The following is a 27,703-nucleotide window of genomic DNA, read 5'->3' on the forward strand; positions in this document are numbered from 1 at the left end:
GCTTCAGAGGCGAGCTATAATAATTAAGAACCCGAAGTATGAATTTGTAGTTAGTAAGTTAGCGACACCATTCTCGGAAGTTCTAACTTCAAAAAAAGACATTCTGCGTTGGATTTCAAGGCTGATATTGTTTCACGATAGATGAAATTATCTACGACTTCAAAGTTATGACCGTCAACAGTGGCGTGTGAGCCAAGTTGCGAGTGCGACGACTATTTGTTTGATGACAGGAGATATTTCGTACTTCAATACCGGACCCAAACGTCTCGCTTCCTTATCCAGTCTGATGAAAGCAGAACTAACGCCGCAGTTGTTGAGGCCAATGATATCAATATCATCGGCGTACGCCAGCAGCTGTACTCTCTTATAGACGATGGTGCCTTCTCTATTTAGCTCTGCAGCTCGTATTATTTTTTCCAGCAATAGATTGAAGAAGTCACACCATAGGGAACCTCCTCGTCGGAAACCTTGCATGGTATCGAACGGTTCGGAGAGGTCCTACCCGATCCTGATGGAGCTTTTGATGATGCTCAACGTTACATAGCCAAGTCTTACCAAGTTGAGATATAGCGGCATAGAAGTAGTTATTTTTCGTGCTGTCGAAGGCTGATTTAGAAACGACAAAGAGGTGATGTGTTTCGATTTCCCTTTCACGGGTCTTTTACAAGATTTGGCACATAGATATATAGAAAAACGCAAAGAAGTTGTTGTAAAGTAAAGAGGAAAAAATCAAATCGTCTTCTGATTTCGGATATCCTAACTATTTCGAGATTATTGTCTTATAAGCTATTAAAAAGTCTCAGGAAATACTACAGACATCTCGACCATTTTGTGGGATATAAGTGGGATTGAGAATTTTTCTAACATTTTTGAACTTCTTGTTTGCTTGAAGATTCTAAGCTTTCGTGGAAATTTGTTCAAAACTTAATTTAGTTGAGAGGAAAGTTAATTTGAAGAAAAACATAATATTTTGCCCTCAAAGCCACATACACATTTCACCAAACGCAGACAGTCTTTAAGCATTCAAATGTCAACAGCAGATAAATATGTCAGCGACGAAATTAAATTGAAGGACAGCATGCTAACGGAAGAGGCGATTGGGACAAAACGCAAAGGGATGTCAAAGTAAGTCCACACAATTAATGCAAAAATAGCAGACGTATGATAAAAATAAAAGGGTGCCGCAAATCCTCCCACTGCCACAAAATTCATGCTACATATGTATAATTGTGAAAACCTAGTTAAACAAGCACAAAACTTGCCCAAAGTTGACCACAGGACACGCCAGTCGCTCGGCGCTTAATTGCAGAGTTCCACGCAACCCTTTCGGCAATTTAGACGACTCGCATAACAGTAAAATATAATATTATCGATATCTCCCTCCGAACAAAAACTCATAGTAACTGCGATTCAATCTTATAGCTGCTTAGGAAATATTACCCACCCGCATTTGTGCGCAATTGGAGTGTGACCAGGAAATCAAAATGAAGTTCCACCACAACTGTGTCGCACACAACCACAGCGGTGTTTGCACATATGTGCATTTCCCAACCCCTGTATCTTGCAGCGATTAATATTTATACAACCACAATAGCCCCACAACAATGCAGCCTGTGTTCCCCCTAACTCGACGCTGATTGGTTTCCTACCAAGTGTCTGCCTGTCGAGCCTCTCACATTTACTATTAATATTCTACACAACCGCATGCAATTCCTTATAGACTGTTTGGTATTATTGTTCTTATGTACATTTTACCGACATAGATACGAACAATTGTTTATATATATATATATATACATAGACGTTTTGCAGAAATTTTAGGGGCGGATTGAGCGTACGTGCCGTCTTTGACAGACACTCTCATTTAGAATCGATTTATTTATAAAACCAAATGGACAAAAATGGCGTTTCAAGTCTTTATTCTTGGTAAGCGATGCCAAAATCACTAAAACTTCAAGATTAAAGTGAAAAGTTGGAAAAGCTTCTTTTAAATTACAGCCTTCAGGTGAGTAAGGTCCATATTTTCATATACTATATTTATGGTTCTTCAAGCAAGACAAGATCAAAATGCCAAACATTTACTTATCTTTAGTATGGAACAGAAATTTTATCACGTCCTTGGAAGACAGAAGAATCAGCAATCTGCCGACATTATATTGGGTAGTCGGAAAAGTCTTTTCTTATTTTGTTAATAGATGTCTTTGCAGTCGTATTTCTCCAGTCACATTGTGTCATACCATATAGTGTTGGAAAGGTGAGAATTTAGGCTTCATTTAACAAAAAAAAATTAAACTCGGTAGAGTTTGAAGCAAATGGTAATAGGAGACGAAAAGTGGATCAAATAGACAATAATGTGCGAAAAAGATCATGGTCCATGGTGAAGCTCAATAAATGGTCGCAAAGCCATGATGAGCTGCTCCAGCCTGGTCGAACGGTTGATTCTACATTTTACTGTCAACAACTGATGAGGTTGAAGCAAGTAACTTAGAATTTGTACGAATCGCTGGATAGAGCTTATCTAGCAATATTACAAAGAATCTTTACGGTGCAAACATTCCAATACCCCGTAGTTAATATTTAAACCAAAATAATCTAACCTCACTTTTTGTCATTTTTTGGCGAAAAAGATCTTACAAGTGTACATATGTATTTGTTTATACACAAACAAATGCTTTCTCAAGGATGAACTTCACTTTCTTCATCAATGCATTTAATATTTATAATCCCTTTCTACATATTTTTAATACTCTCCAAAAAACACTTAAAATTCATAAAATTATATTTTTCAACTTCATAGAAAGTGATTTGAAAACCAACACCAACCATTCCAGTGCATGCCGTTGCCAATAAAGGATTTTGCATGCTGTTCATATTGCAGTGTTGGACGTTAATCCTACTAAACAAAATCTGCATGAAGCGATTACTGATTGTTGAGGAAAAATCTCAAAAATCTCGAAAGAAAAAATGACACAAAGTGTGAAAATCTGCATGATGAGACAAAAATATGAAATTAACAGTTAAACGGTGGCTGTGGCACACTGAACGCTTACTCACACACAACCATATATGCTGATGTAGTTGTACTTCCGCATTGCTGTGTGGATTTATAACAGTAAAAGGAGCGTATTTAGTTCCGTTGCTCGATTTTATCGCTGCGAAAAGTGACAATTGCCACAATTGACGCTACAGTCAACAAAAGTGAGCAAAGAACACCTTTTCAACCGCATAACGGTTTGCATTTATCAGAAAGCAAAAACAAAAAAGTTGAAATAAATGAAACATTATCAAAAAGGACATAATGCAAAACGGTATTTGTGGGCGCATCTTTAGTTCACACCAACACAATGTAGAGCAACAAAAGGAAGGAGAGAGAGTGGTGTCAAAAGAATAGTGCTGAAGGGTTATTAAAGATGTGTCCAATGTGACATTTGATGAGCAAAGACCGCGTTGACAGTTAATAATGATGGTAGATGCGTTGTGTAGGTTTTTATTGAAAAATGTGGGAGTTTTGTGATTTTTGATTTTTTTCAAGTGTATACATACTTACATGCACACATTAAGCGGCGTTAGACGCTGCCATAATGCATTTTTATGTGAGATTATAGGAATTTATATGAAGTGCTTGCTGCTGACTACTTCATATGTACTATATATACATACATACATACATATACGGATGTATTTATGTTAAATACGCGGAATATTTGCAGTTGTGATGGGTCTATAACAATTGACAGCTAATAAAGCGAGAAATTGAAATAAATTATGTATGTATATTGTACATATGCTTTGAATTGAAATTTATACATAAATATATATGGACCCCTTTACAAATTCATACATACATACATATATATAAATGCGTATAAATTTATATGTTGATACATATATTATTTGTTAAAATATCTAACAAACACGATAATTGCGACTGTACCGAAGCTATAATACCCTTCATAGGTGCATTTCTTACAGAATAAAAGATTATTTTTATCTTGATTTTCATCAGTTAGTTTGTATGGCAACTATATGGTATACTGCTTTCTCCAGAATGGATAAGGCAGCGAAGCAAATGGGTCTCGTGGTGGACGAGAGCAAGACGAAATATCTCCTTTCATCAAACAAATAGGCGTTGGGGGAACAGAAGTAGAGGAAGACCTACACTCCGTCTTGTCTTTGATCGATCAAATTGTATGGCAGCTAAATTCTATAGTGGTCCTATATCAGCGATTCAGCACTTTCTTGAAAAAAAAACACTTGTGCAGGTCGATATCTCAAAAACTGAGGGAATAGTTTCGTATATACGGACGGACATGACTTAATCGACTCAGCTCTCACGCTGGCCATTTATATACATACTTACATACATATATACTTTATATCTATATTTTCTATATATTCTGTGTGTTACAAACTTCATGGTAAACGTAATAGATCCTATTTATGGTATAAATTTAATTCAACATTTCAACCGTTTGCATTATGCTGAGTATAACGGTACACAATAGACTTTCTGACAGTCCATCATAACGAATGAGCCATGCAAAATGCCACAAATCAGTTGAAATGACAATTACTACTTTTCTATTACCCATCTAATCTACAGTGAAGTAACATTCTTCCTTTGACTGTTGGCCAAGTGGGCGTTGCTCGCCTATGTAAAGGGATACTATGAAGATCTTTCAGTTATGATACACATGAAATATGCAGTTTTGTTCGTTTTCTCCTCAACAATAAACACACAAAGATGAAGCGTAAGAAAGTAGCAAGTCAGTTGAAGCAAAACAAATTGACACTTCCGCAAATTCATACATACAGACATATTTACATAGTAGGTGGGCAAACGATAGATCAACGTTGGAGGTTTACGGTTTATCGTCTTTAACGGCAGGCACTTTTTTTATTCCTTTTGTGATATAATTCTTTCAAAAAAACTGCAACTAAAAGTATTCCCAAGTTGAAGACTCAATGATATTTTATACACAATTTATTTGCGTAAGAGAGGGTTAGGTTTTGAAACAGTAAGAATAATTAATGTTCATGTTGTGCAACAGCATTTATAGTTCCCCAAATAGTGTTTATAAATACTGCTGCGGTGATCCATTTCGAATCGCTGAACTAAAAGGATGCGTAATACTTTTCAGACTACTTTTCGGATTAACTTCCAATTTCTTTCCTCATTTTTCAAATTTGAACTGTTTGAGTCCGGTTGACCCCTTTTGCCTCTGGTCATATTTCCTCTAGCAAGTAAATGCGATTCTTCCAGTTCCTGCTTCTATATTTCGCTACCAAGAGATGAGATAAGAGGACTATAATATTTAGCACTACAAGCTGATTAAGAATTTCGTTCCTGGAGTTCCCGGCTCCATAACGCAAAACTGGCAGTTTGCAAAAGAGACCATGACCATGTTGGACAAGGAATTTGTCTCGGGGGAGGTTGATCATATCATATACTCGTACCTTGATAAGTTGTAACATCTCAATAGCTGTTGGACATGGCGTATTCCTGTTTCCTGCTACCAATGCCGTTCTCTGCCTACTCTCTCATCCATGCGGGTCAACTCCTTTATGGTGCAAGACCCAACCGAAATGCATGGTTGTGGTCCCATCATCTTGGAAGCTGTCGCAGAGAGGGCTAGTTCGTCAATCAGCTCATTGACATCTACCCCTTTACGACCCGACACCTAGATCAGGTGCTAACAATGAAACAGGTATTACTCCTTCTAAATAAATTGAACAAGATAATCCATCTCAGAACCAGGAAGTATATAAATCAGTGCAGTAACAATGGTGCTTTAAAATCACCGAAATTCGTCCCAAAAGAGACATTTTTTAGATAGAGAAGAGGCCCAAAACGAAAATGTCTATGGCAGGCAGTAAGCTGCATATTTTAAATGTACATATTGACTACTAATTTCGACAGACCCACATATACATAAAAATCAACCCCTTTTAAATACAATCCCAACATTCTTGCCGCATATGACGCCATTTTTACATAACAATCTTACAAAATATGTCCGACGTCATATCCAGGCAGGAAGGCAAATCATCCGCAAACACACAATTCCTCCCTTAACGTCTTCCTAAGCATAAACAGCAACAAACAGCCAATCAGCGCGAAGTAAGAAAGATTGAAAGTGAATTTCACAAAATTAGAGCATTTAATAGAGCGCGATGGCGTAAGCGTCATGCAACCCCTATACCTTATTTAATGAAACTTCATTTCGAGTTGAGCAGAAAAAGTTGTTTTTGTTTTTTTGGTCACTTTATGATGCGAAATTTGGCCAGCTGTATCTAAAATTTCACTAAGTTAAATGTGTACGTAGCATTAAGATTGCAAAAGTTCGACATTGTGTAAATTAAAGAAGTTGCATTTTGCAAAGGATTATGTTTCTTAATGTTATAGCTATCCACATACGTCCATTACAAATGCCGTCAATTTAATGCAAGTGATTACGTTTCTTAATGTTATAGCCATCCACATATGTACGTCCCTTACAAATGCCGTCAATTTAATACAAGTGAATTGATTTTGTCATTACTTTAGTTTTAGCATTTTTGCTTCCAAACGGCTTAAATTTTCTTACCCTTATAGATTTGAACATAAGACGACTGTGCATGGGTTCACTAATTTATTAAGTGTAGAGTGGGGTTCTGGCCAGCTTTGTAACTAAACATGTTTACATACTGCCAGATAAACCCTTCGGCTAGTTTCGAGGGTGGGAGAAATGTTTATGTCTGAATACCTTGAATGACGAACCACAGCGGTGACCATATAAAATATATACATATGTATATAAATGACCAGCATCTGTATATACGCCAAATAGTTCCTCAGTTTTTGATGTAAACGTGAAATAAATGTCAAAACCGCCGATTTCGGACTACTATAACATATATGTAGCTGTCATACAAACTAAGTAATCAAGATCTAGAATTTGTATGGAAAAATCTTTAATTTGTGAAGGTTATTATAGCTTCGGTACAGCCGAAGTCCTAGTTTTTCTTTGTATAGGCTATATATCTAATGCAAATAATAATATGCTTTTAAAAATGAGCGTCTTCTCTCTTAAAATATTACTTAAATATAAAATCTTTTTTAATCTCTTCCTTTCAAACACCGGAAACATTTTCTTACATTTGTATAAGTACATCCTGTACACCACTCATCTACCATATATGCCCATTCATACCTCCGTATCTCATTAGCAGGTATTTTGTAGCTTAAAGCCGACGAAATGCCAATTAACCACTTTGTGGTTTATAACTTCAAATCCTTGGTTAGGTCAAGTGATGCTCCCAAAACAAAACAAAACAAAAAGTACAAATTTCAAAGCAAAAAATTGTCTTGAGCCAAGAAATAATTTCCTTACTGTTGCGCATGACTGCCTAACAATGCACATTTGTCTACAAACGTTGAAACATTGCCAAATCTATGAATGCGGTAATCCGCAAATTGTGCGGCAAGCATAAAGAGAGTATCGAGCAAAGAAAAAAAGGCCACAAAATAATGATTGTAAATAATACTATAATGAAGGCAAAATGTACAATATGTACGACAACAAGTTATAACTCCATAAAGAAGTCGAGACGTTGTGCAGATGATACCTTATTTATTGTGGCGTAAAGATTTGCCTTTGATATGACAAATGTGTATCTATAATGTCTAAATATTTTGCAAATTGTAAGTAAATTCTTTAAACCGGATATGTATTTTAAAAACGTAGAATTTTCTGCATACATAATTGCACCTTATTAGTAAAAGTAGAAGCGTAATAAATGTATTGCTAAATAAAAAGAAAATATTCACAAGAGTAGTATTAAGTTTCAATATTATTTTCATTATTATAATTTTTTTATTTTTTATTATTATTTTTATTTTTATTATTATGTATTTATTAACCCTTTCAGCATATACATACATATGTGTCTATTTTCAAGCTTTAATATAAATAAATACGTTGAATTAATACATTGCTTGTGAAATGATCACATTTCAAAAGCAATTAATAAATGCATGCATCAATTTCAAAGCTTTAAATAATAAACATGGTAAATTAATACGTTGCTTGTGAAATTGCTACATTTTGCAGCCATATTGCCAATTTGCATACTTACGTTAAGTGGCTTTGAAACTTTCCTTGATTGTTGCTGCTGTAACCGTTTGCTTGCAAATACACGAGCACCGCCATTTTGCGAACACATTTAGCTTGCCAAAATGCAAGCATCTTTTTATACACTTCGCATTTTATTCATCAAAGATTTTTGATGATTATTTCATGCATTTGCAAATGAAATGAGACCACTTTTTGAAGAAAACACTATATTATAACTATAGCTGCACTTTATTTAACACTTTTCGCATTTGAAACACACCTCACCACCACCCACTAGCACCAGATTTTCACTATCACATTACAGGGCACTACATTATTTTTACACTACCGCAAATAGCAACAAAAGTTGCATAAATTACAAAACTCTTCACTTCTTTAAACTATTTTACATAAACCGTTGTTTAAACACCGAAATTCAATTATTAAATTGTGCTAAACGACGAACTCTTGAAAGCACATTTCAACGAACGAAACTAGTTCCGGTCACTCGGCATTAGTGATGTGGTATATATCGATAATAGATGTTTTAAACATTATTCAAATTGGGTAACGTAAAGAATACGTTAAAAAATTAAAAAATGCATATAAAAGTATGCGCATATACTATTTCATAATAATTGCAATATATAAGATTATTTTTAACACAAATTGGAAAAGTAAAAAATAATTAGGATATCAAAATCAAACTCTTAATCAAATAAGTACTTACGTGTAAAAGTGTAACATGGGAAAATACCATTTTCTTGTTTGGTTCCAATGAAAAAAGGCCCGTGGCATACGCGTGGCCAACAACGGGTTACGATTTCTTGTGGTATGCACAAATGCGTCAAAAATCACCCTAAAACGGCAGGTGGTAATTTGTGTGGGCAACATGCCCAAACGTTTACTATTTTTTATATATAGAATAATGACAATAATATATAAATAAGCCGCCATATGTCACTATTTTGACGAATTCGTGCCTACAAATATTACAATACAATTGATTTTGTACAGATTTAATCACAAAACTGATCGATCTTTGTAATGGCAGAAGAGAAAACTGTACACGTATGTATGTAAGTGAGTATATAGCGCCTACTAATTCATATACATATATGTATTTATATATTAAAAATAATAGAAATGATACTAGCACATAATGTAAAATTTCTGTAACATAGCATTGTTAATTACTAATCGACAAAAGACAACAACAATCGATTATCGCACATCCGTAACTAAAATTTTAGAATATTCAGTTAAGCAGCGGAAATAGTGAAAAGCTATAGAGCGGATATCAAAATCGGAAATACATATGTTTCTTGTGTTTCAATCAACATTAGTTGTAGTTATTGGTAGATGTGTTGAAAAGTAGACGTTTTTTGTAGTGTTTTGGAATCAATTTGCAGTGTCCACTTTGCAAGATTTGCAATTTATGAAGCAGTTGCATTTCGAGCCATCAACCACATATAAATATATGTATAATATGTAAGTACGCATACATATATTCTTTTACAATATAAATTCGTACATGCATACACACAAAAGATTTTAATCAGTTGGCCCTTTTTCCGCTTGTCATTGCACCATTTGTGCACAAAGGGTCAGACAAACAATGCCAAACAATACTGGACGTCAGTACGGCAACCAATGGTCAATAATCTCCACACGTACAAAAAATACTTAATGCGTAAATGTATACGTATGTACGTTGTGGTTGCAGGAAAAGTATGGATTAACGTTAGGCATTAAATGGTCACAACGAATATCGCCAGCGATTGATATTGAAATGATAATAATTGGAAAGGTGATAATTTATTGCAGGTGTGCCCGAAAATTGTAGTAGTTAGCAAACATAAGTTTATGATTATTTTGTTGGTAAAATGTAGTTTTAGGTTAATATTGTCGTTGGGACTAACGTAAAATTCTCTAATTTGCATACATTCATAAGGATTCATGGCATTCAGCTTTTATTGTACACAATACGTTTTTTCGCTTCGTTACCACCGTAATTATTTTATTTAGAGCCCAATTGAAAAATGTGCCCCATCATCGTTTTAATTGCCGCTCAATCCTCCGTCCCCATCATTTGGATCGCATGCTTGGCACGCGCGGTAAATAAATCCCTCGAAAATTAAAATCAACGCATGCCATACGTAAATAGTGATTTACCCCTACGAAAAAAGCAGCCGCCTAAGGAAAATAGGTAAACAATAAAAGGAAAATAGTGATGCGCGAAAAACGCTAACTCATCCATTGAGCATATATTGCTCGAAAAAGGGTTGAAGATACATAAAAACATACGTTTATATACATATTTTTACAAGAAGTGTGACCATGTTTATTTTGTTAAAGGATATTTTATTATTTCATATACATATCGTAACATTTAAAAGGAAACTAAGAAAAATAGGTTCCACCACTTTTCTTCACTTTTTGATAACGTGCGCCAAATCATATACGCCGCGTACGCATTTCAATTTCACGCCAGGCACATCTTGACAGCGGCCTACACGGCATAACACAATGTTGTGCTCTTGTAAGTTGTGTCCCTCGCCGGGTATATAAGCGAGCATTTCTTTACCGGTAGATAAGCGCACGAGAACGCATTTCCGATTAGCGGAATTAGGTTTCTTTGGTTTTTTGATAAGTGTCTTAAGGACAACACCTTTCGCGAAAGGTTTGCCATCAAGTGGTTGTCGTGGCGGACGCGTTTTATAATGTGGACCAGTGCGGTGCATTTGGTTTAAGGATGCCATACGATAGGTCGGCTCGAATAGGCTGCCACTTTGGATAGACTGCAATATGTTGCCATTGAGCACTAAAGAAAAAGCAGATTTGGTGATTATTTAATATGATTAAAACTAATATTTTCCAACTAAAAGCCCATGTGTTGTCCACAAACCTTTTTGTGACAACTGTTTCGTAACACTAATAGTTTGCCGCAGGAAGTTCATTATTTCTCTGGTAATTGTTAATGGTAGAATAACAATCTACAATAATTTATTATTTATACTTTAACAATATACTTTTATTCAAGACAATTTATTTTTATTAAACAATTCAATATAAAAACACCAACCAGCTGAGATAACCGAGTGTCATAAGGAAGATTCTTCTTCTTTCAAATGAAGCACTCGCAATAACTTGTTGTCATTACAACAAAAATCAAAAATATTACTTAGCCTATATTTAAAAGAGATAATGTTTATTTATTATTAATATTTTTTTGAAGTTTGCGGTGTATTAATAAATAAAGTGAATTGAAATACAATTTATTTATTCTAAGTTATATACGTACACTGTTTTTCAAACTGTTTGAGTATTGACAGAGAACGTATTTTATTGTAATTTACGTTCCCTGGCTCATCTTTCCAAAACAGCTGCAAGATGTTTTGGCTTGCTGTGATCTAGGCGGGTTTATTTAAACAATTGCAAATCGTTTATTGTCTTCTTGTTGTTTTATTTGAATGAGTTAATTAGTGTATATATAATTCAATAAAATGAAATTTCTTGAGTATGGCGAGGACTTTCTATTTGATGATATGCCAAAAGTCTACAACGTGAGTACTAGTACTTTTATATGCAATTAACTTCCAATTTAATTAAGCATTTACTAAAAGCCTACGCAGAAAGTGTTCATTACACGTCTCTATGGCTTGAATCAACTGCTACTGCCAAAAAGGGTACCTAAAATTTATACAAGCAAAGCGATTGCTTGGCGAATGAAGATCCATTTCAACACAAATAAAGAGCAGGTCAGCGCAGAATTATCGCTTTTTCGCATATTTTCTAAACATATGTATACTTATTAATCATGTAGATACTAACAGACGATAACTTCGTCTACTTGGATCCTACAAAAAATCCACATATCCTGCATCTCAGTGATGAAAAGCGCGTTAAAGTTTTTGTGTTTGAAGAAGTTTCAGCAACGCGCAATATGATGGTGCTCATACAGAAAGGTTTTTATTTGTTGAAACGCTCAGCCTTACTTTATGATTTATAACAATATGAGTTTATATGCCATGCTTTTATAGAGGGAAAAATTACACACATGTACGGTGGCGCATGTGTTTTTTTACGCCAAATTTTACTTAACGATGTGTTCGTGTCGTGTATTGGCACTGGTGTTGACAAATTATACATGGACTTAAAACGTGCACTAATCCCATGTAACCCTAATGAGTTGAATGACATCATAGATGAATTGGACCGATTGCTACAGTAAATATATACCCATATAATACCCAGCTATATTTAAAATTTAAAATGTGTATTAGTATTTTTTAGTAAAAGCAAAGTAATTATCAAAATACAGCTGCTGGTGGAGCCTTTTGGTAGCGAAGAATTTGTAGCTGAGTTGGGAAATCAGCTACGTGGTTTAGTTCATCTCAATGACGCTTTCCTTAATTACAATGGCCATTTTTTGTGCCTGGAGCACTTCCAAATGGACCCTGAAATGGCACGCATATTCGTTGAGCATTCGTCAAATAAGGAGGAGTGCGCGAAACAGTATATTTGTAGTAATTCAAAAAAGATTATTAAGTAATTTTCCTTAATTACAGTTGTCATAATTCCGAAATATTAGTTACTGTAAAGTTAACTATGGACAAACGCAAAAAAGATAAATCTAAAAACTATTTCGAAATACATTATTCACCTTTGCCAAGTCCTTTCAATTTAAAAGTGCTCGCTTCTGCTGTATATCCAGCACACATATTCGGTATAACATATGGCACTATGGAACCTCCAACTCTACCTGAATATTTGCGTGGATTTTGCAGTGTACCTGGCGGGGCACGTTTTCCGAAAAAAAGGTGAAAACGTAGTTAATATAGAAAAGCTACATAATAACAAAATATAAAAAAATTGTATACAGTAGATTGCGTCCGGCTGATTCCGCCAAACCATTGCCACCAGAAAAAATTAGCCCCAACAAAGATACACCAGCACATTACTGCATACGCAAACAGAATTTCGAATATGTGGACGATGAAAGCAATGACGAGTCATAGTTGGCTAGTTAATACTGTTGATATTTTTCAATTTAATATTTTCGTATGGTTATTAATAATAAGTTGTATTATGCACTTAAATATAACTTTATTTTCACTTAAATATGCTAGTATAATATTCCTCTTCGAGATCATACAAATCCATAGCCATTTCATCGCGCAATTTCATAAGTTTCTTATCGCATTCCATTTGTTTCGAACGGAATAACTGTGAGTTGTTGGTAATCGCCTCGTTGACGGAGTGGAAATCGTTTAATATTAAATACTGTTTAATATCTGATACAAGTTTCATGAGTGACTCTCCGGCGCGCACTGAAAGCAAGAAAGTGGTAATTGTGACACAAACTGTACTGTTACTTATTTATGGTAATATGCTTTCGTGCTTACCGATATTCGCAGCGCGCACTTGCATTTCATAAGTGTCTTGCTCACATTGTGTCGTTTTAGAAATTTGAGAATCGCCTTCACCGCGTGCTAGTTTGATGATCTCTGAAAGAAAAAAAATGGCAGTTTTATCAATGTAAGATTGACTAAGTTGTAACGAGTATATGTTCCGTTACTGTATATACCAATACTACAATAATAAATCAGTAACATTCCATCTTATCGTATACTAGAGTTTATATGACTTTTGCAACAGCTGTTTATTGGTCTAATGTACGAACATTAAAAATTATATGTGCCTACATAATCAACCTAAACACAGTTGTTTAGAACTATATACTACTCTACCACATAAAGAAACACTTGTTTCGCATTCACAAGCCATTGCCAGGCAGCAGGCAGAACTATTCAACGCTGGACTTTTCTGCCATAACCATTAAATGGGTGGTCGTTTAACGCATTTATTTGCACGTTGGTTTCCAAAAACTGAACCGGAATTGCGTGTTGGCATGCTAGGATTGGATAATGCTGGCAAAACAACCATTTTATATCAATTGAAATTGGAACGGAACGTTGAGCCGGTACCCACCGTTGGCTTCAATGTGGAAAATGTGCGTTGTGGTAAAATGTTGTTAAATATTTGGGACGTTAGTGGCGATCGACCACGTACACGTACATTGTGGCAACATTATAATCATAATACGCGTGCAATTATCTTTGTGATTGACGCAACGGATATGCGTCGCTTGCCACGAGCTATGGATGAGTTACGTTGGTTGTGGTGTCGCCCCGAATTGAGCGAAGCTGTCTACCTTTTATATGCTAATAAACAGGATTTGCCGGGCGCACTGGGTGCTGAACAGTTGGTCACAATACTGCAGTTGCAGACATTAACACAACAGTGGGCCATTCAAGAGTGTTGCGCCATCAGTGGTATGGGTTTAAGCGACGGCCTACAACAATTACAGCAAATGCTTGCGCATAACCGGGGCAAGAGACTTAGTGCAACATTATCAAATAAATTGTTTTAATTGTGCGCAAATTTACCTTCGAAATTCTCCAACATGCTACGTACATCCTCCTTAAGACGTGTGTTATATGATTTCAATAGTGCTTCCTTCGATTGTGGTAATGCTCGCACAGTGCTGGTATTGCTGCTCATGTTTGAAATGTATAGTCGCGTATAAATAATATCAAAATAAATGAAGTGCTATTTATAAATAAAATCAAAGAACCAATTCGGGGAAGCTATTCTATAGTTTTCACAAAGAACCAAAACAAATCATTTGACAGACTATATTTTGGAAACCACTGGTTTTTCTAATTGAATAATTTTAAGTGCGTTGCCATTGAATTCATTATTTATATTAGGTTTCATACATATATAAAAACTATTAATTGATTGTTATTCCAAATCTCACTCTGATATAGTATTTTTGCATTAAAGTGCTTCCATTAATGTTTTTGTTAATATTCATAGCAGGCTTATTTTAATTTTACGCTATAAAACATTTTTCAGTACGTATACTGTACCCGCTGTTAATGTAACAGTTGAATGTCAAAAGTGACAAGTTTGCTATAAAATATAACAACCTATCTAGGCGCTATATAAAATTCCACTGCGCATGACTTTCGTGACTTGGATGCCTATACTGATTTCTTTAGTATAAGTATATTCTGATTTATGCAGACACGAAAAATGCTAAGTAAAAGCAAAATCGTGTGTTTGTACAATTTATTATATATTTTAACAATGGTGTCGGCATCAAAATTGCCGAAAGAGGAAAACCCAACTCAAATTTACCTCTTGGGATTAAATGACGCTGGAAAAACTGCAATTTTCAACAGTTTATTAGGTAGAAACTTTACTTTATCTCAACCAACAGTCGGTTTTAATTTAGAGGAAGTAAGATATAAGGATTTGAGCTTTTTTTTATGGGATCTTGGAGGTCAATGTAGATTAAGGTCATTATGGAAGCATTTTCTAACTGGAAATACGAATGGTATAATATTCGTAGTGGATGCAGCAGCTGGAAAAGAGCGGTTAAAACTGGCGTCAAAAGAGCTGCACGAAACACTTCGAAAGGCTATTATACCCGAAGAACTGTTCCTATTGGTTTTGGCGAATAAGCAGGATATGGATGACAAACTAAGTGCAGCAGAAATAGTAGATGGTCTAAAATTAGTGGGATTAAAATATGAATGGGAGCTGTTGGAGACCTCGGCAAAGCATAATACCGGTATTATTGAGTCTTTGGAGTGCCTACATCGAGAATTTAACTAAAATCAAAAATCAAACAAAATTTAAATATATGTTTATTAATATGTATATGTGTAAAATAAATGTAACTGCATTATGAAATTAAATTTGTTTGATTAATATAGTTACAGTTGATCATCTATATATATTTTTGCCATTTATTACTTTGGTATGCAAGAAAACGTATCTTAAGGTGCCTAAGTAACGTAACATTGAAACGTATAAAAATACAACATTGCGTGACAGTTGACTTTTTATTGTGACAGTCATTTGTTCTTGTATGTTTATGTGATTTGATTTCGCTATTGAATTTGAAATAGTTTAGTTGTGTTTTCTCTGGAACTTTTGTGAGCGAAATTTTAATCAAAATAAATAATATATAGTGCGTAAAAAAATTATCTTTCTGCACTGCTATCCAAAATTATAGAACGCAATGCGTTCGTTACTATACGTTTTATTCGCTTTGCTAGCGAATGCTACTGCGCAAAAGCTAGAGAAGATTAATACGATTTCGGATAATGTGGGCAAAGTATACCACTATCAGCCGGAACAAGTGCATTTGGCCTTTGGTGGTAAGTGCAAACATGACAATTATGTTAGGATCCTAAAGAAGGTAAAAGATTATGCAAATAAATACATTGCATGGTACATATACATGTACATACATACATATGTATGTCTTATATTTTTCTGGCATATTCTTAAAAAAGTTGGAATTTTAATAATAATATACATATATATGTATAAATAAGGAAAATTATGGAAAATTGCAATAGCGACTAATCATTTACAAGTGTTTCACATACACACATATGTAGAAATACATTCATATAAAATAATTTTTGTTTAATGAAGCCAGGTATTCACCTCTTCAATTATTCCGATGCATTTTTTTAACATTTCACCAGTGAACAATCGTAAGCGATTTTATTTCCGCGATTTTTTTTTATTGTTTGGTAGGGATAAACACGGTGTATTATGCAGTGCTTTTATTTTGATGTGTTGGAATTTTTCATAAGTAATTTTTTTTACAGGGCAGTCAGTGTATTTTTAAGTTATATACGATAATGTACATATGTTGATCATCATCATCAGTCTTATGACTAAGTGCTTATAAGGAAAATATGAATTTAATTTAAAATTTACCTTTTTGAAAGCTTTGCAATTCAGCAAAATCAAAATACATTATATTACTCACAAAGGAATATTATACACATCATTCAGGAACATGATATGATGTTTGTAGCCCAGTTTTTTCAATTAATTACTTACACTTGACGCAAATTCGTAATATGAAGCGTTTTTTATTGCTTACACTATATAGCCTGTGGCTGATAAGCGAGCGTATGCCATATGGCGGGCCTCTATTTACTATTCGAGTGCAAACAAAGATAAGAAAACAATAGCAATGACCAACATTTAAAAGGAACAATGCAATATAATATAACAAAAAGCAATATACATGTAAAAAGCTAACGTTACCCGTTCATTTTATTCAATAAAATGCAATTAAATGATAATTAGAAGAAATGTATATTTAATTTATAGAAATTCGCAAACTTTTATTAACACATTCAATATTTTCCAATTTCATTGTTGCACGAGCAATCATGTCTTCTCTGTTTGCACTACTGTATTTACAGAAAAGTCTAATGATGTTGTGGTAACTTGGTCCACACGCGACGATGCCATCGAATCCATTGTCGAATACGGTTTCATTGGCTTTACGCAACGCGCCAATGGCACATCCCAGCAATTTGTGGATGGTGGGGATAAGAAAAAGTCACAATACATACACAGGGTAAAGTTACTACTGACAATTTTGTTGTTTGCTGTTCCAAACATTTGCTATCAAAGTAGATGAGTGTAGTGTAAGTGCTGCAGTTGTGTCACTTTGTGTGACCTTGCGCGCATGAACGCGTTTAGCGTCACTTACTCAGCTGCTTTACATTGCATTGTTTTTGTTGTCTTGTGTATAATTTGTTTGCATTTGATGAAACATATATTTTTTTCGGTTTCCGCTTTCAAATTGTGAACAAAATAGGTCTCCTTATTGAATCTTGTGCCAAACCAAACGTACGCCTATCACTGTGGTGGCCAATTGGGTTGGTCGCCGCGTTTCGAATTTCGCACTGTGCCCGCCGGTGACGACTGGTCACCCACTATTGCGCTGTACGGTGATATGGGTAATGAGAATGCGCAATCGTTGGCGCGTCTGCAGCAGGACACGCAGCGTGACATGTACGATGCTATAATACACGTCGGTGATTTTGCTTACGATATGAATACCGATGACGCGCGCGTGGGTGATGAGTTTATGCGCCAAGTAGAAACCATTGCGGCCTATGTGCCATACATGGTGGTACCGGGCAATCACGAAGAGAAGTAGTGAGTAGCAATCATATTAGGAAAAAAAAATATATTATTAAAAAATGTGCTTCCAGCAATTTCTCGAACTATCGCGCACGCTTCAGCATGCCGGGCGGCACAGAGAATCTATTCTACAGCTTTAATTTAGGGCCCGTGCATTTTATTGGCATCTCCACCGAAATGTATTATTTTCTTAATTATGGCCTAAAAACACTCGTCTTTCAATACGAATGGCTGGTGAATGATCTGCAAGAGGCCAACAGGCCAGAGAATCGTGCGCGCCGCCCATGGATAATTGTCTATGGTCACCGACCAATGTACTGCAGCAATGGCAACGGTGACGACTGCACGCATGCAGAAACACTAACGCGCGTCGGTTGGCCCTTTTTTCACATGTTCGGCCTGGAAGCACTTTTCTATGAGCAGGGAGTCGATGTAGAAATATGGGCGCACGAGCATTCTTATGAACGCTCTTGGCCTATTTATGATTATAAAGTGTGTAATGGTTCGCTGGCCGAGCCTTATCGTAATCCATGCGCGCCCGTGCACTTGATAACGGGTTCAGCCGGCTGTAAAGAGGGACGTGAACCATTCGAAAAAGATACGCCTGAATGGAGCGCGTTTCACAGTCAGGTGGGTAGTGTATGAAATTGAACTTGTTTGCATTTTATTGTTTTGCGCATTCGCAGGACTACGGTTATACGCGCATGAAGGCCTATAATCGCACACACTTGTATTTCGAGCAAGTGTCCGATGACAAAAATGGTGCCATCATCGATGCATTTTGGATAATCAAAGACAAACACGGCAGTTATGTTTAATGTGGGGGAGTGTGTCATGGCTTTTAGCATTTGGTATGCGGAGAATACGTCAAAGTGGACGTAGAAAAAGCGGGGCTGCACAAAGCGCGTATATTAAAATTCTTAAGCACAATTAGTATATAGAAAGCACAAAAAATATTATAGAATATTTTTATCAACACAGCATTTGAGAGATAAAATCAGGGTTGCAAATTTTTTAACTGAAAAAAATTAATTTAAATTAAATTAAATTTTCAAACTTTCAATTGTTAATTACAATTTTGAGAACTTAAAAATATTTAAAATTAAAAATACAAATTTAAAAAAATTAGAAATTTTTAATTTTCAATTTCCAAATGTTTAGATTTAAAAATGAAATTTTAAAAACTTAATTTTAAAATTTCCAATTTTTTTTTTTAAGTTTTGAGAATTTAAAAATATTTGGAATTAAATATTAAATTTTTCAATTTTATTTGGAATTAGAAATTTCGAAAATAATTTTATTTAAGATTTTCGAAAGTAAAAAAATATTAAGAAATTAATAAAAATGTATTATTATTATTTTTTAATGTGTTATTTGCAACCCGGGACACAATACGCAAAAATTATCATTCCATTTTATGTTTTAAAAGAATCGGCTTTTCACAGTATTAACTGAAATACGAAACACTTGTACCTAGCAAATTATAGCGAATCTCTGTTTATTTTCAATTTTACTCTTTTTATTTTATATAATATCGTTTATATGCTTATAAGCGTAACCTTATTGGAACTTACACGACAAGAAGGTGTTTTTTACCACTTTTACCATTTAAGTATACATTTTGTGTGTATAATTGTTTTTGAAACTTATGATCAATTCTTTAAGTGTCTGTGGTGTATGTGGTTTAGTGAATATTTTGTAACAAAACAGTCAATTTATTCAAATATTGAATAAACGTTTACTTCTGGAAAAATAAATATGATTTTCAGCATTTCATTGGTTTCATAAGCGATCCCTCGTATAAGCTTTCAAAGACCCCTATAGGTGTATTTTTTATAGCATATCTTGACTTTGATTGGAGAGTATGTAGGAGCTATATGTTATAGTAGTCCGATCTGAACATTTTTTTTGGAGACTGAAAATGCTATGCCAAAGATTTTAGGCGTAACTTTTTATAGTCTATGCTCCCTCACTCGTCTTACTTGTCAGAACACTGCACTCCACATAATGAACTCCTCTCCAGGCAGTTCGTGCTGGGATGTTTTCACCGAAGTCACCCCTGCAGTTACCTGCTTGGAGCGGAACCGTCTCCTAGGAACAACAAAAGGTCTTTTCCTCAATTACGTCGACGACATTAGACAGTACGCCGACCAGACCTCGGACGCAACAAACTTCCGACAAGCACTGACCGCCATTCACAGGGGAGCCATCAACACCTTCACGGACTCCCTTCCAGTGAATGGCGTACTCGCAGGCAAATCACCACCCATCGAAGACTTAAGCTCGAGTTGCGGCGAGAAATGAGAATGACCCTTGCGCAACTTCGTTCTGGATATTTTAGCAGGTTAAACTCCCACTTATTCAGAATAGACCCCTATATATTTCGGTTAGTACTTAATTTCTTAATATTCTGCTCGGTCCGAATTCAGTGTTTCTTAGTTTTCGAGCACATTAAACTTATTATGAAAATATCAAAGACACTTTTTGCAAATATTTTGTTTTTAAAGAAACCACACGCGACATCGTTGTGACTTGGTCCACGCGCGACGATACTAACGAGTCCATCTGCGAATATGGCCTTGAAACGTTTGAGTTTGTGCAAAAGGCAACAGAGCCACCAAAAAAGTTTGTGGATGGCGGCAGCGCGCACAGCGTACAATACATACATCGCGTAAGTACATAATTGTTTTGGCATTATTTGCCTCCACTGTGCCATTTTTAATACGTTTTCTACTCACTATACCAGGTGACTTTGTCCAATTTGCAACCAGAAAAGCGTTATATTTACCATTGCGGTAGCAAGCTTGGCTGGTCGCCGCAATTTTGGTTCCGCACACCACCGACGCATGCGCATTGGTCGCCCTCACTAGCGATATACGGCGATTTGGGCAATGAGAATGCGCAGTCTTTGCCGCGCTTGCAGCAGGACACGCAACGCGACATGTACGATGCCATTTTGCATGTGGGCGATTTCGCTTACGATATGCATTCGGAGAATGCTGGCGTTGGCGATGAGTTCATGCGTCAAGTGGAGGCCATAGCAGCTTATGTACCCTATATGGTGTGTGCGGGCAATCACGAGCAGACCTAGTAAGTGTTAAACAAAACAATATATCCATAATTTTCACTTACATATATTCCATGCCACACTGTAGCAATTTTTCGAACTATCGCGCGCGTTTTAATATGCCCGGCGGCACGGAGAATCTATTCTATAGCTTCGATTTGGGTCCCATACACTTTGTGGCCTTCTCAACCGAGCTCTACTACTTTCTACACTACGGCTTGAAGAGTTTAGTTTCGCAGTACGAGTGGCTGCAGCGAGACTTAGAGACCGCGAATCGACCAGAGAACCGCAAAGCGCGTCCTTGGATAATAACCTTTGCACATCGTCCGATGTATTGCAGTAATGACAACGGCGATGACTGTTCGAAGCATGAAACGGTTGTGCGCGCTGGTTTGCCGGTGTTGCATATGTTCGGCCTGGAGCAACTGTTCTATGAGCAGGGCGTCGATGTCGCGATATGGGCGCATGAACATTGCTATGAGCGTTTGTGGCCCATCTATGATTACAAAGTGTTTAATGGCTCATTGACCGCGCCTTATCGCAATCCACGTGCGCCTGTTCATATTATAACCGGTTCGGCAGGTAATAAGGAGGGGCGTGAGCCCTTCTTTAAAGTGATGCCCAAGTGGAGCGCGTTTCATAGTCAGGATTTCGGTTATACTCGTCTGAAGGCGCACAACGGCACACATTTGTACTTTGAACAGGTGTCCGATGACAAGGATGGCCAAATTATCGATGCATTTTGGGTTGTCAAGGATAAGCATGGCAGTTATGCCGAGGAATAAGCATTTAAAAGGACATGAGAAATAGCGATAACAATAATAATAACGATATAAGCTGTGAATTTCACCAAAAAATGGCTAAGGAGTTTTGCAAAAGCAAAGACTTTGGTCAAAAGCAATCTCTAATCTCAAAATATTACATATTTGTATTTTTTATTATATATTTATGCATTAAAATGTTATTTAAATTTCTCAAAATGTATTTAAATATTGCTAAATATGCATTCCATTATTATATAAAAATTTTTACACAAAAATTAAAAACATTAAACGATGGCTGTGTTAAAATTTGCTCTGTAAGTGAAAATTCGAAAATTCAAAAATTAAAAAGAAATTAAAATTAAATTAAATTTTAGTGTGAAAAAAATTTAAACAATTATAAAAATTTAAAATTAAAAAAAAAATAATAATAAAAATTAAACTAACTTTTAGTATGAAAAAAATTAAATAATTATAACAAGCTCCCATCAGCATCAATAACATTTTCATCTAAAAAATTTAAATTTTTTCCAAAGCTAATATACATATGTACTTATAGCAAAAGCAATGAGCTTCTCAACTAAACTATCGTTTTTGTTTTTATTTTATTTGTTTTTTGTTCATTTTTGTATTTATTGTAGCAATTATTTATTTTATTTTTTTTATTCTATATATATAATTTTATTTATTTATATCTTGTTTTATTATTATAAAATTCGTTAACATTTTATTTGTTTGCGTTTGTTATTGCATTTATTTTTTTATTTTTTTTTTTATTTAATATATATTTTTTTTAAATTTATTTTAATTTTTTGCATTTTTTCACTTATTTTACACTTGTAATTGTGTTGTTAATATTATATTTACACATATTTTTATCATTTAATTATATCCAAAAACACTTAATCTCAATTATAAACAAATAAAAGTCATATTACAAAGCATATCTTTTTTATACCAAATAATTTTGCTTTTCCACTTATCAGTCCAAATTAGAGAATTTTTATATTATATCCTAGAAGGAAACGTCGGACACCCTATAAAATATATACATACATACATATGTATATATACATAAATGATCAGTGTGATGAGTTGAGCCGATTTAGCCATGCCCGTCTGCTGCATAAATGCCTCAGTTTTTGAGATACCGCACTGAAATTTTGCACATGTTCTTTTTGCCACAAGAAGATGCTCATTTCTCGGAACCGCCGTTATAGGACTACTATAGCATATAGCTGCCATACAAACTGATCAATCAAGCTCAAGTCCTTGTATGGAAAACTTTATTATTTGGCAAGTTATAGGCACGAAATTTGGTATAGAATATTATGTCAGGTAATATTACAATCCTCGAAAAAATTGTTCAGATCGGCTAACTATAGCATATGGCTGCCATACAAAGTCAACTGTTTTAATCAAAGATATTGCATATGTTGTTTTTACTATTATTATTAGTTGTAGTTGTTGAAGTAGCATAAAATTTTCATACACTTCAATTATGCCGTTGAATACTCTCCAGGTTTTTTATAAATCAGTGTGCGCAGTTTGTATCACATCATATGGTGTAAAGTGATGTTATGCGATTTACATTAATGTGTCGTTTGAAGACAGTTAACTTTGTCACGCTAAGTTAACTGTTTAGAAAACATATAATTATTTTCGTTATGATATAATTTACCTTAAAATTATTTGTTCAAGTGTGATGTGAGGTGAGAATTTATTATAAATACTTTTTGTAGTTGAATATTATTTAATACAATGTGTGTGTTGTGGGTGCTGTTGTACCGAAGATGTGATGTGAGTGCTGTTGTATATTTTTATTCACTCCATTCTATTTCATTTATTACATTATGTTACGTTTTGTAGCATTCCTGGTGATGGTGTGATGTTAGGTCATATGAGATGATGTGGTGATGTGACTTAAATGTTTTTGTTCCGATTTGGAGCATTCCTGGTGATGATGTGATGTTATGTCATATGACATGGTATTATGTGATATGATGATGTGACTTAAATTTTTTCTGGCTTTATGAAAAATTTCCAACAACCCAACTTATTTTAACGCTTAAAATGCTTCCAACATGAGCAGAGACCAATATTGTGTTGTTTATAGTGATGTGATTTTGCTTATCATACTTATGTTCTAATGGCAAATCATTTAAATACACATATGACATTTCTTTCACAAGATAACCTCGCTGACATTGTTGTGACCTGGTCCACGGGCGATGCCACCAACCAGTCAGTCGTGCTGTATGGCGAAAACTACGCCGACGCAAAGCGTTTGGTCAATGTCACTGGCGATGCGCGTCGTTTTGTCGATGGCGGCAAGAAGCAGCACTCACAATACGTACACAAAGTAACGCTGCGTGATTTGAAGCCACAGACGCGCTATGAATACTCGTGCGGCAGTGATTTGGGCTGGTCTGCGCGCTTCAGCTTCACCACGCCACCGGCAGGCAGCGACTGGCAGCCGAGTTTGGCCATCTTCGGTGATATGGGCAATGAGAATGCGCAGTCGTTGGCGCGCTTGCAGCAGGACACACAGCAGGGCATGTACGACGCCATCATACATGTGGGCGACTTCGCTTACGACATGGATACGGAGAATGCGCGTGTAGGCGATGAGTTTATGCGGCAAGTGGAGACGATTGCGGCCTATGTGCCGTATATGGTTTGTCCCGGCAATCATGAGGAGAAATAGTGAGTGTGCAAAGTGTTGCTGTTATATATATTTGTTAAACAATTAAAAAATTAAATAAATATTAATTTAAATTAAATGCATAGCAACTTTTCGAATTACAAAACGCGCTTCAACATGCCCGGCGAAAGGGACAGCCTGTGGTACAGTTTCGATTTGGGGCCCATACACTTTGTGTCCTTTTCCACTGAGGTCTACTACTTCATGCAATATGGTTTCAAATTGCTCACGAAACAATACGAGTGGCTGGAGAATGATTTACGCGAAGCCAATAAGCCGGAGAATCGTGCGCAACGCCCCTGGATCATAACCTATGGTCATCGTCCGATGTACTGTAGCGACGAAAAGGAGTACGATTGCAATGAGAAGCTGGAGACATTCATAAGACAGGGTTTGCCATTGGTGAAGTGGTTCGGTTTGGAGGACTTGTTCTACAAAAATGGCGTCGACGTGGAAATCTTCGCGCACGAGCATTTCTACACGCGTCTCTGGCCTATTTATGATTTCAAGGTGTATAATGGTTCCACAGCGGCACCCTACACCAATCCCAAGGCGCCAATACAAATCATAACCGGCTCGGCTGGTTGCAAAGAGGAACGCGAACCATTCTCCGAGACGCTGCCAGCCTGGAACGCCTACCACAGCAATGTGAGTGCGCCATTTTCAATTTCCCCAATTATTTTTTTATACGTTTTTTCATGCTTTAGGATTATGGCTACACGCGCATGAAGGCCCACAATCACACACATCTGTACTTCGAGCAAGTTTCGGATGATAAAAATGGCGAGATTGTCGACTCGTTTTGGATAATCAAAGACAAGCATGTGGCTTACAACGAGTTGTGAAAGACAGATCCGTCGATACTATAAATAAATAACTGTACTTTTGAAATTTGGCTGTAAAACGGCTTGAAATTTTAAAAGCTGTAGAATGAACAAACATATTTTTAAACAATAGACATTAAAAAATATACTCTTACCTAGCTGGACCTTTTAATTAGATCATCTAGTTATTTCTTGTTAAAAAAATTATTTTCTTAAATGTTACTTGAAAAAAAAAAAAATTAGAAATGGTTTTATGCAATAAAAAAGTTTTAGTTAACAATTTTTTTAGTTTTATTAATTATCTATAATTATTAAATTTTAATTATTAAAAAAAAAAATTTTTTCTATTTTAGCCTATACTTTTTTTTAACTTTGAAAAATAAATTATTATTAAATTTTAACTTGGATTTTTTTCTCTTCGAAAATATTTTTTTCACTTGGAAAAGAAGATTCATACCCTTTTTTAACTTAGTAAAAACATTATTTTTTTTTATTCTTAGCTTAGAAATATTGCTTTTTTAATTTAATATGTAAAATTCATTGCTCAACACTGTTTTTTTTAATTCTGGAAAAAAATTAAAAATGAATGTATAAATTTTTTATTTGGGGAAAAAAAGTTAGCTTAAAATTTAATTTTTCATACATTTTTATTATAGAAAAAATTTTAAACTTAGAGAAAAATATTTTTTTTTTTCACCCAGAAAAAAAATAATATTCATTCTCCAGTTTATTTTTATAATAATTTCTGTTTTTATTTTGCTTAACTGTTTTTTTAATTTTTGAAAAATTATTAAACAATTTATTAACTTATGTAGAATTTATTGAAAAAAATAGTATTCAAACCCTAGCTTAGTTTTTATTTTTAAATATTTTATTTTCATCATTATTTTTTATTTTATTTTTGTTTTTTTTTTCATTTTATTTTATTTTACTTTATTTTATTTTTTTAATTTATAAAATCTTTTTTTTTTTTTAATTTAGCATTATTTATATTTGTTTTTCAAAAATGTTTCCACCTGCTTTTAATTATTTAGACTTTTGCATAATTCTAATTGGAAAGAAAAAAATTTAATTTTTTTTAAATAATAATAGTTTTAATTTATTCTATTTAATCAGTATGCATTACAAAAATCGAAATTCTAGGCAGTATTCCCGGATCAATTCAGCCTTGTCCGAGTTTGCGCGCAACAAACGCATAGGCTTAAGGTCCGTTTAATTGTTAGGTCTTTAGTAGACTGTGCCCGAAATGCCCGGTCCATACTGATAGCCAGTGCCAGCTGCAACACCACCAACCGGCGGCACTACGCCACCAGCATAGCCGCCCAAGCCGCCACCTACCACGCTGTTGGTGTAACCGCTGTAATAGTTGGATGGATAATTGTAGCCCAAGCGCGAGTAGGGATAACCGCCACCGAAGCGTGCATTGTAGTACGCGTAAGGGCTGCCATAGCCGCCATAAGGACCATAGCCAGCAGAGCCGTAACCCGCATAGTTGCCATAACCGCCGTAAGCGCCATAACCACCATAGCCGCTGAGTCCACCTAGTCCAGCGGCGCCAGCATAACTGCCGTAACCACCATAGCCGCCATAACCGGAAGTGCCATCTTTAAAGTAGAACAAAAATTAAATTTCTAACATTTTTTAGACGCCGTGGCAGTGTCGCCTACCCAAGCCGAGTCCGAGACGCGACGAATACGGATCCCAGGCGCCACCAATGTAACGTTTCTCTTGCTTATGTGTGTCCTCCAGCGGATTCAGGCTGCTGGCTGCTTCCTCCAGCTGCTCGTCGCCATTTGCGGACGCTGCGATCTCACTATCCAACGCGGTTTCGGCGTAGGTTGTTGTTGTGATGGCGCAAATTGCGAGCAGAGCTGCGATTAAGGGCTGAGGGTGCACAGGGAAGCGGAAAATAAGCACAAGAAAACAAATAAAAGTTAATTTTTATAAATCCAGTAAACTTTTTAGAGTTAGTCCTTTATATTTGTGAACACAGCGGTATCCTTGCTTTTGACACTTACAGCGCACTTCATGTTTTTTATACGTTTTACTTCGTTTTTGCCGCACACGTAGAACTTAGCACTTTCCGTTAGCTAACTACCTTTAACTGCGAATTCGAGTGACTGAATGTCGTTTGTCCGATGCTTAACGGCTTTTATATCTGCTGGAAATCGCTCTGTTGTTGTACGCCTATCTGTTGGGGCGGCATCACGGCG

At 35.5% G+C, this 27,703-nt stretch overlaps 6 protein-coding genes and 1 pseudogene across 9 annotated transcripts; 4 read left to right on the forward strand and 3 right to left on the reverse strand.

The window, feature by feature from the left end:
• Window positions 1-10,414: 10,414 nt before the first annotated feature.
• On the reverse strand, window positions 10,415-11,212 carry LOC126757998 (40S ribosomal protein S12, mitochondrial). Its single transcript, XM_050471959.1, has 2 exons — window positions 11,005-11,212; window positions 10,415-10,920 (listed from the first exon to the last, which is right to left on the reverse strand). The coding sequence occupies exons 1-2, from the start codon at window positions 11,054-11,056 to the stop codon at window positions 10,529-10,531; spliced, it is 444 nt and encodes a 147-aa protein (XP_050327916.1). The 5' UTR covers window positions 11,057-11,212; the 3' UTR covers window positions 10,415-10,528.
• Window positions 11,213-11,433: 221 nt separating this feature from the next.
• LOC126758715 (uncharacterized) lies at window positions 11,434-13,220 on the forward strand. Of its 2 annotated transcripts, none has more exons than XM_050473076.1 (7): window positions 11,434-11,662; window positions 11,723-11,857; window positions 11,923-12,064; window positions 12,140-12,326; window positions 12,393-12,602; window positions 12,668-12,919; window positions 12,982-13,220. In XM_050473076.1, the coding sequence occupies exons 1-7, from the start codon at window positions 11,603-11,605 to the stop codon at window positions 13,115-13,117; spliced, it is 1,122 nt and encodes a 373-aa protein (XP_050329033.1). In that variant the 5' UTR covers window positions 11,434-11,602; the 3' UTR covers window positions 13,118-13,220. The 2 variants fall into 2 exon arrangements, with proteins under 2 accessions (XP_050329033.1, XP_050329032.1); XM_050473075.1 differs by having other exon boundaries at window positions 11,436-11,662; window positions 12,393-12,614.
• Window positions 13,123-14,793, reverse strand: LOC126758717 (mediator of RNA polymerase II transcription subunit 22). Its single transcript, XM_050473079.1, has 3 exons — window positions 14,549-14,793; window positions 13,505-13,606; window positions 13,123-13,429 (listed from the first exon to the last, which is right to left on the reverse strand). The coding sequence occupies exons 1-3, from the start codon at window positions 14,661-14,663 to the stop codon at window positions 13,212-13,214; spliced, it is 435 nt and encodes a 144-aa protein (XP_050329036.1). The 5' UTR covers window positions 14,664-14,793; the 3' UTR covers window positions 13,123-13,211.
• On the forward strand, window positions 13,828-14,554 carry LOC126758716 (uncharacterized). Its single transcript, XM_050473078.1, has one exon. The coding sequence runs from the start codon at window positions 13,942-13,944 to the stop codon at window positions 14,530-14,532; it is 591 nt and encodes a 196-aa protein (XP_050329035.1). The 5' UTR covers window positions 13,828-13,941; the 3' UTR covers window positions 14,533-14,554.
• A 389-nt stretch (window positions 14,794-15,182) lies between the features above and the next one.
• On the forward strand, window positions 15,183-15,896 carry LOC126759368 (uncharacterized; annotated as a pseudogene).
• Window positions 15,897-16,032: 136 nt separating this feature from the next.
• Window positions 16,033-25,662, forward strand: LOC126758486 (acid phosphatase type 7). Of its 3 annotated transcripts, XM_050472762.1 has the most exons (5): window positions 16,036-16,333; window positions 17,405-17,562; window positions 17,806-18,149; window positions 18,206-18,764; window positions 18,821-19,891. In XM_050472762.1, the coding sequence occupies exons 1-5, from the start codon at window positions 16,195-16,197 to the stop codon at window positions 18,950-18,952; spliced, it is 1,332 nt and encodes a 443-aa protein (XP_050328719.1). In that variant the 5' UTR covers window positions 16,036-16,194; the 3' UTR covers window positions 18,953-19,891. The 3 variants fall into 3 exon arrangements, with proteins under 3 accessions (XP_050328718.1, XP_050328719.1, XP_050328717.1); XM_050472761.1 differs by lacking the exons at window positions 17,405-17,562; window positions 17,806-18,149; window positions 18,206-18,764; window positions 18,821-19,891 and adding exons at window positions 20,642-20,805; window positions 20,881-21,224; window positions 21,290-22,201 and having other exon boundaries at window positions 16,033-16,333; XM_050472760.1 differs by lacking the exons at window positions 17,405-17,562; window positions 17,806-18,149; window positions 18,206-18,764; window positions 18,821-19,891 and adding exons at window positions 24,155-24,668; window positions 24,753-25,314; window positions 25,374-25,662 and having other exon boundaries at window positions 16,049-16,333.
• Window positions 25,663-26,557: 895 nt separating this feature from the next.
• LOC126758492 (claw keratin) lies at window positions 26,558-27,640 on the reverse strand. The gene is made up of 3 exons (XM_050472772.1): window positions 27,509-27,640; window positions 27,158-27,374; window positions 26,558-27,094 (listed from the first exon to the last, which is right to left on the reverse strand). Exons 1-3 carry the CDS (start codon window positions 27,518-27,520, stop codon window positions 26,718-26,720), a joined length of 606 nt encoding a protein of 201 aa, XP_050328729.1. The 5' UTR covers window positions 27,521-27,640; the 3' UTR covers window positions 26,558-26,717.
• Window positions 27,641-27,703: the final 63 nt, after the last annotated feature.

This window comes from Bactrocera neohumeralis, chromosome 5 (assembly GCF_024586455.1).
Source record: "Bactrocera neohumeralis isolate Rockhampton chromosome 5, APGP_CSIRO_Bneo_wtdbg2-racon-allhic-juicebox.fasta_v2, whole genome shotgun sequence".
In the NCBI taxonomy this organism is placed as follows: Eukaryota; Metazoa; Arthropoda; class Insecta; order Diptera; family Tephritidae; genus Bactrocera; species Bactrocera neohumeralis.